Here is an 8,956-nt window from a genome sequence, read left to right on the forward strand (position 1 = left end):
GACTTGAGGTCATCATTGATATGATGGTCTGAGGACAACAACGCATAACAGAGAATAACGCAGTGATGACCTGAGGGCATCATTGATAAGATGGTCTGAGGTCATTATTGATATGAAGGTCTGAGGTCATCATTGATATGATGGTCTGAGGACAACATCGCATAACAGAGAATAAAGCAGTGATGACCTGAGGTCATCATTGATATGATGGTCTGAGGTCATCATTGATATGATGGTCTGAGGACAACATCGCATAACAGAGAAAAAAGCAGTGATGACCTGAGGGCATCATTGATATGATGGTCTGAGGTCATCATTGATATGATGGTCTGAGGACAACATCGCATAACAGAGAATAAAGCAGTGATGACCTGAGGTCATCATTGATATGATGGTCTGAGGTTATCATTGATTTGATGGTCTGAGGTCATCATTGATATGATGGTCTGAGGACAACATCGCATAACAGAGAATAAAGCAGTGATGGTCTGAGGTCATCATTGATATGATGATCTGAGGACAACATCGCGTAACAGAGAATAAAGCAGTGATGACCTGAGGGCATCATTGATATGATGGTCTAAGGTCATCTTTGATATGATGGTCTGAGGACTATGGCAAGCCCTTTTAACATTTAAAAGCTAGATTGGATATGTGTGGCAGATATCTGTAATTCAGTTTTGCCTAGTCAAAAAGAACAATTCAGATATCCGAAACTACATTCTTCCTATCCATAATTGTCATTTCAGATATCCACAAAGACATTCTTCCTAGTACAAATGATGTCACTTTTGCCATTCATTTGTATGGGGTTTATCATTACAGATATCTACAATTCAGTTGCAGATATCCACTATGTGAATTATGGATATCTGCAACTGAGTTGTAGATATCTGTAATTCCAGTTTGTGATATCTACAATTTGATTCTGACTAGTCATAACTCCAGTTCAAGATATCTTTAATTCACCTCAATTCAAGATATCTACATGTTCCTTTTCAGATATCTTAAATTAAGTTTTGACTAGGCAAAATTATGTTTTAGATATCTGTAACTGGAATTATGACTAGTCAAAATAACGTTGTAGATATCTCAAACTGGAGTTAGGGATAGTCATAATTTAATTGTAGATATCTATTATCAATTTACATTTACATTTACATTTATTCATTTGGCAGACGCTTTTATCCAAAGCGACTTACAAAAGAGGAAGAACAAGATAATTTATAGATATCTTGAAATGAATTTTGATTAGAGATATCTAAAATTTGAGATATCTGTAACTTTCATTCTGCCTAGTCAAAATGTAATTACAGATATCTTGAATTAAAGTTTTGACTAGGCGAAAAGGCGTTGGAGATATCTGTATGCAAATTAGGCCCGCATCACACTTTAGGCGGGAGCCCAGCGTGCTGTTGTTCAAATAATCAAATCACATAGCACCTGTAACTGTTAACTTGTAATTAGCACTGATTAGCACCATGTCGGAGCAGCCAGAGGGCGAAGGAGTTTTTAATCATCTTTTTAATGCTGCAGCCCGTGCAAGACAGGAGCTGGCAGTGAGAAATGATGATTCATTACTTTCCACAACAAGACGACTATTTCGCCGGCAAGTTAATCGAGTTCGGAGTAAGTTTTCTTTTTTAACATCAGAATGGCTAATGTGCTATCAGAAGTTTGGGGTAGCTTTTTAATAATATGCCAACTAAAGCAAAACGGCTGCTAAAATGAGTTATACGGTCTTCTTTGTGAATGTATTCAAGTTCGTTTAAAATGATATTGACGACAAACTGCACTTAAGATTGGCGGTTGTTTAGATTTATGGTCTAATGGCTTTTTGAATGGGTTCGCTAGGGGTATTAGCAGCTAGAACTACTGCAAATATATAAAAATGGCTATATTCAAAATATGCTAATGAATACATTTTGTGTCGTGCTGGAAACATGGGAACATTTTAACCAAGAATTACTGCTGACACCGGTATTTGTGTATACAGGAGGATCTGGTGGCCGCAGGGAAAACCCTATTTGGCATGCAAAACTTTTCCTCCTTCCAGGGCCAGATAATGGTGTTCTGCCCCCCACAATAGAACTTGAGGGACTGGCTAAACATGGATTAGGTAAATGTGAGATTGAAGCACATACGAATTGAGTGTTATTTACTCTACACCTTATCTAACCTTCTTCCAAAGAAGGCTATGGAACGAGCTGTTTTGAATTTTATGTTAGCTTGAGCCTGTTTGATTTCATTTGTTATATTGTCTCTATATTAGGAAACATTTGACTGTTAAAATACATTTAGCATTTGTTTTAAAGAGATATTGTAGAGCAGTTTACTCTGATGCCTATATAACCGTTTCCATGTAGCAATTTTAATAGTTACATCCTGCAACACTTTCTCATGCCAAGGCATCACTTTGAGAGTGTCCAGGAATACCTCCCAATGAATCCTTTTGCATCAGCTTTCTGTATTTAGTCAATGGTGGTTATGGTTGGTGTGAGGATCTGGGTGGTGCATTCAGAAGCTAAGCTACACCATATATATCGTATGTTAATGTTCTTTCACATATGCTCAAATGTGGGATGGCCTTGAGTGAGACCAGGCTCTTCTCAGTCATAAACAATTTTCTTAGGAGGGGTTTTAGTTTTAAAGCTGTGAACTTCGTAGAAACCCCAAATGATCTTCGGTTAACTGTGGTAGTCATACAGGTCTACTTTTTGGGGGTTGGCAACACTTTGGGGTTTGTCTAAAAATGACACAATTTGGATGCCTTGATTTGTGAAACTTATTGTCTCTTATAAACCGACTTCTCAAACATTGTAGGAGTCAGGGCAACATCTCTAAAGACTGATAGGAGTCCTGAAAGAGTGTGTGTGTGGCTGGCAACTAATGAATGTGTTACTCTACCACTAGGAACTGATTATACTGATGTTTACATGACCATTTTTAGGAAAACCGGTGCATGAGTCAGCAGAGGCCGGACGCACCAACTCAAAGATTGGGTTAAACTGGAGTTTATCTGAATTGAACAACTTTGTTTGCCAAAGCTACCCTCGCATCAGTTTAAATTTGGTAGGCTTTGAATTGGCAAGGACAGGTAAAGGACGCAAGATCCAGAAATTTCAAGTTAGTTCTGTGAAGGAACTAAAAGCAGTTGTTGGCAAAAGCAGACTTTACATTGTGCCACGAGCCACTGTCTTGCAGGTATGGAATTATACACAACATGGATTTATATCATGTAAATGTTCTCTGTAATGTCTATGCCATAACTGAAGTTACCCTCAGGTAACATCACCACCCTCTGCCATGTCCCAGAATTCATTACCACCACTCGCAGCTCCAGCAGTAGAGACCTCACAAGTGGTTTCAGATCAGGTCCATATTTAAATTATTGCACATCAAATTATTTTTTTGTGCACTATGTACTTTTGTAGTGATAAGTGGCAAAACACAAACTTTTTATTGTCTTTCTAATATGCATTAAGATGTATTTATTTATTCTGTGTGGTGTTTGAGCAGTAACATTCCCTAGGATAACAGTTTTTGTAATTTTTATACTTCTGGATATTTTCTAATATATTCAGTTTCCTTTACGTGTGTTCTTGCTGGAAGTCATTTGGATTTTCTGTGTTCTGCCAGGTGGCATCCACATCCTCTGCCATATACATTAATTCATTCCCACCACTTTCAATTGCTCCAGTACAAGATGAGACTGTGCCTATGGCTGAGAGGACCCAAGCTCAAAGTGTGGTTTCAAATCAGGTAACCAATTTTGACACTTTATAGAATCAATTCTTTAAAGTGTTTATTAATTGTGCGTGTACTATTTGATGGTGATCTTTGAATTAATTTTTTTATTTTTTTATTAATGCTTTGCTTTAGGCTCTTCAAGAATGGCGAGCAATACGTGCCCAGCAAGACCAGGAGTATGATAAAAGCTTTTTAGTGGATCAGGAGAAGGTAATACTTGCATAAATAGACCTTGGATTTACATTCTCTTACACAATTCATACATGCTAATGTGGTCTTTTAATAGGAGAGGAAGAAACTAGCCTATCAGGCCTGTGAGGAAAGACGTCGAAAGGTTTGTGTTTGTAATATTAGTTTGATAAACTAGCTGAATTTTTTTTTTTAATGAGACATCACATTTCAGGCTATTGAGGTAAGACGTCAGCGAATGTCTGCATGTGAGGAACCCTCAAATGGGGTGTTGCTCAAATTTAAATATCCAAATGGACACATCAATATGAGGAAATTCAGCTTGTCAGAGCCAATCCAGGTGATGTGTGTTCAGATTGAGAACCACTTCTCGGTGGTTCAGTGGGTTGTAAAACTTGACTGGTGTAACACTTTCACATCTTTTTAGATCTTGTTTGACTTTGTGGGACAAGATGAGATTGCCAGTGAAATCTTTGTGGTGCAAGAAGCCGCATCATCAAGATCAGTTAAGAGCAGTTCCTCTGGGTCAATAATGGACCATGGCATAAAAGCATCCTCAACTCTATATGTGCTTTGGTTTTCAAATCAGGATGTACAGGTAAATGTGTTGCATTTTTATTTCCTGTCTCAAATGAAAACGGAATGCGTTTTGTTTTGCAAGCTCATGTATTGTGCATGTTTGTCTTCAGGAAATTCTCTCAGATCAACAAAATGATGGAGCTTATGCCTTACTCCATACATCTCATTGTCAGTCATCACCGTCTGAGCCCTCCAGCCAGCCAAGTCTCTCTGAGCCCTCCAGCCAGCCAAGTCTCTCTGAGCCCTCCAGCCAGCCAAGTCTCTCTGAGCCCTCCAGCCACTCACTGCTGTCTGAGTCCTCCACCCAGCCACCGCTCACTCTGTTCTCACAACCACAAGAAATCCTGGTTCTTAATGATGAACCATCACTGCCTCGATCTGCCCAGGAACCAATCATATTCTTGATGAGCAAGATGAGACAGTTTCACAAAATCAGTCTCCTGTATCAACACATCACCTCGGAGGACCTGTGGATGAGTATGTTTTCCTCATTAACTTTTTGATTTTCTATATACTATTACATTAAATCAGGTGGTTAAAATAAAATGCATGAACTTTGGTTACAGGATTGATCTACAGACCATATTGAAGAAAATGGTCAGCAGAGTTGATGTAAGCTTCTGTCCAACAAGCAACCAAATAAATGTGTGCAGGGATAATGTTTTACTGTGTAGTCTGCGGGCGTTCAAGCGTAGGTTCTTCAACCCTGAAGCAAAATTGGATGTTGTGTTTGTGGATGAAGATGACAATGGTGAAGGGGCAATTGACGAAGGCGGACCGACAAGAGAGTACCTAAGGCTGTTGATGAGGGCTGTCCACCAGTCAAATATCTTTGAGGGACATGAGAAAGACCGGCAGTTGTCTCTTGATACTCAAGGTATCAAAAAACTGTCCTCATTCAACTGGCAGAATTTTATAAATGTATACACACTCATTTAAAAATGACTGTTCCCTTTTTCTCCTGTCTGGTTTGTTTATTGTTGAGCAGGTTATTGTCTTTTTTTTTTTTTTTTTTTTTAATTTTGCCTTGATTTAGTTAATTCTTGGTTAGGATTTTTCCATAATTCTGCATTTCTTCGTCTTTTGCGGTACTGACACAATTTTACAATATGTAGCACTAATATGACGTATTTTAAAGGTGCACTAGAATGGGGTTATTTTATAATGTTTTCTGGGTTCCCCTTATTTTATTAGATCAAAAGTAGTCATAATTTAGAAAAGGCATTTTTCCTAGCCTGATTTTAGCCTCTGGTTTGAAGGGGCGTGTCTGCTGTGGGGTTTTGTGTAACCGGCCACTGCTATGATTGGCTGACATTCTTGCATGAGAAATAGCTATGTATTACATGTGAAACTCTCTCGAATACTTTTACTACAGCTATTATACGTTTTTACTAATACAGCTATCAAGATTAACGAATCGTGAGATGTTTAAAGTATTTAAATCTATTCCAATAACAATGTTTCTGTGAGCATTGAGCAAGCAGATGACAGTCTGATTGCGAGACTGAAGATCTTATTGCAACGCAGATTCTACACTAATGCTTTCATTAACGCAAACACGATGTTCATGCAGTAAGAGCTTCGTTATGCAGTTTAACGTGCGTCATTGCTTTCATAACGAGTTTGGCAAGTGTCCAGAAACTCGTGCTGTGTGGAAAGATTGGTCTTTGCTTTCGGTACATAACTTATTCATTGTGAGAAGCCTGCTTAATCTTGTCCCAGGTTAGAAAATAAGTCAGTGGTGAAATAGGCAGAGCAAACGAACAACTTCGAATTAAACTGTGGTATCAGATTACATAAACGTCAACCACACCTGTTGACATTTCTGTGAGAAGGGTATGAAAAGTCCTCTCATCCCCTGCACAGCCTGGAACATAACATTTTTATCTACCATTTTCCCCATGATCCTCGCTTGTTTCTTCACCTGCAGAACTTCAGATGATTCAGCTGCACAGTTCCGCCTGGCATTGAACATGGTCTGGCGTATACACTATTTTCAATATTCTACATATTGAGGCATACATATTAATGATCCTGACTTTTGCGTCGCCTATTTTTCAGGGATGTTTTTCAAAAACGAGATTTAAAGGAGAAAACAATGGTGTTTGAGACTCTGTCATGTCCATGTACTGAACTCGTTAGTTAACTATGCCAAAATAAATTAAATTTCACATTTCACCTTTAAGGTATTACATTTAAGCATTACAGCAGAGCAATATTTTACTGTTATGGCTTTAATTTTAGCTTTGCAGACACAACTTTACACGTGGGTGGCAAAAATGATTGCTGTGTGTGTGGTCCATGGAGGAGTCGGTCCACACTTCTTTTCTGAAAGGCTTTTCCATCAAATCTGTGGGATACCAACACCCCCGGCCACAGTGGATGAAGTTAGTGACCATACTTTGAGGGAACAGTTAATAAAAGTAAGCAGGGGAAAGATGTTATACATTAAATGTACTATGACAGAGCTATTTTCTATTAACTTTCTATCTTTTATTAATCGCTTCAAACGTGTTCGATGCAAGTGGAACTGCTGTATAAAATCAATATAGCGCTGGTGTTCATGAGGATGTTCGTGGATATCCTCACAGTTGTGGTTACCTGTCACTTGGCCTTCAGTCTGTTGGGTGTGGCCGAACCACAGCTGCGAGAATAACCACCAACATCCTCATGAACGCGAGTGTTATATTGCTTAAACATCTCATTTTGGGCTCACTCAGTCTGTCTGTCTCCTTTTTAGATACAGGAAGCACCAACAGTCCGAGAGGCGAACGGTGCAATTGCAGAGGCAGCAGATAGTCTCAGCATTATAGGTGCCTTAAGATATGTATCTAGTCTGGAGGAGAAGGACTCCCTTGTCCAGTCAGCTGCAGACTTCTTCATCAATGGAAGATTGGCGACTGCCCTAGACCAGTAAGTGCCTCACCTGTCTTATCGGTCCAAAAAAATGAACCGTCATTGGCCCAGGACGATTCACACACTGTCACATGTTTTTATAGGTTTACAGAGGGGTTAAAAACCCTTGGTTTACTGGTGGAGCTGAGGAAGAATCCGGCAGTGTTCTACAACATGTTTGTCAGTGAGGAGATTCCACTACAGGCGAAGGACCTATGCACTTTATTTGACGTGGACTTCTCTGTGCAGGGCAGCAACAGGAGAGCCAGAGAAAACATGACAATATGCTTTTGGCGTGACTGGTTAATTGATATTGAAAGTTTACTATCTATTGAACATGTTATAACATGGACTTTAAGTACGATTATTAGTGGGCATTTTGTTCTGGTTGGCAGGAAAATAAATTCTGATAATGCTATAGTTGAGGTGACATTGTGAAGTCTAGTTGTGTGAACATGGGTAGCTCCCTTAAATTTGTTCAGAATGCAACTTCCAAAGTAACACCTACAAAAGACTAGGGCTGAGCGATGTGGCCTAAAAAAAAATAACCTTTTGTTTTATGAGGCCTGAATGACCGGTTCTCACCACTTGTGTTACAGAAGGAGAATGCAGTCCAGTCACCCTAGAGAATGTATTGGAGTTTACATCAGGAGCCTCAACAGTGCCTCCACTGGGATTTCCAAACCGTCCACAAATTCAGTTCCTTCATGAGGGGAACAGAATCTTCCCAGAAGCAAATACTTGTATTCTTGTACTCCGCCTGCCGCTGCACTCTTCCTATGAAGCCTTCAAACGATACATGATTGAGGGAATTTTGCAAGCTCCGACCTTTGGACTTGTATGATGTCACTGTTTGAAAATTTAATTTTTCACCTGAGCTATTTGTTTATTTCACAGAATGCTGTGAAGCAAGTCACTGGTTCAAATGGTAATTTTAGAATCTCATGCAGTTCTCTTTCAGTTAAAGGAGCCTGTTGACTTTTTGGGACTTTATCTTATTCACCATATTCCCCAGAGTAAGAAGTCCATACATGCCCTCTTCATCTCTGTGCATGCTGTAACTGTCTGACACACCCACCGCTAGCCTAGCACAAAGACTGGAAGTAAATGGCTCCAGTTAGCATACTGCTCCCAATAAGTGAAAATAAAAGCAACATTTTTCCTATATATGTTGTGATTTGTATAGTCTGTTCAAATAACAAGGTCATGAGACACAGCCATCTTAACTGTATACACACTGGGAACTATATTCTCAGAAGGCAAAGCACTGCTACTTCGGCAGAGTGATTAGCACAACACTGAGCGAACTCTCTGCTCACCACGGGGCTTCTCAGGCGCTGCGAGCTAATCACTTCAAGTAGCAGTGCTTCACCTTCTGAGAATATAGTTCCCAGTGTATACGGTTTGTGTAAAATGTTTTATTGTCACTTATTGGGAGCAGTATGCTAACTGGAGCCATTTACTTCCAGTCTTTGCTAGGCTAGCGGTGGGTGTGTCAGACACAGCACGCACGGAGATGAAAAGGGCATGTATGAACTTATTC

General features: G+C 39.5%; 1 protein-coding gene across 1 annotated transcript; it reads left to right on the forward strand.

Annotated features, from left to right (window-relative positions):
- Positions 1–4,924: 4,924 nt before the first annotated feature.
- LOC127642840 (G2/M phase-specific E3 ubiquitin-protein ligase-like) lies at positions 4,925–8,257 on the forward strand. The gene is made up of 6 exons (XM_052125296.1): positions 4,925–4,995; positions 5,085–5,395; positions 6,763–6,941; positions 7,259–7,431; positions 7,518–7,732; positions 8,013–8,257. Exons 2-6 carry the CDS (start codon positions 5,113–5,115, stop codon positions 8,255–8,257), a joined length of 1,095 nt encoding a protein of 364 aa, XP_051981256.1. The 5' UTR covers positions 4,925–4,995; positions 5,085–5,112.
- The last annotated feature ends 699 nt before the right edge of the window (positions 8,258–8,956 follow it).

This window comes from Xyrauchen texanus, unplaced genomic scaffold, assembly GCF_025860055.1.
Source record: "Xyrauchen texanus isolate HMW12.3.18 unplaced genomic scaffold, RBS_HiC_50CHRs HiC_scaffold_90, whole genome shotgun sequence".
NCBI classification, from domain to species: Eukaryota; Metazoa; Chordata; class Actinopteri; order Cypriniformes; family Catostomidae; genus Xyrauchen; species Xyrauchen texanus.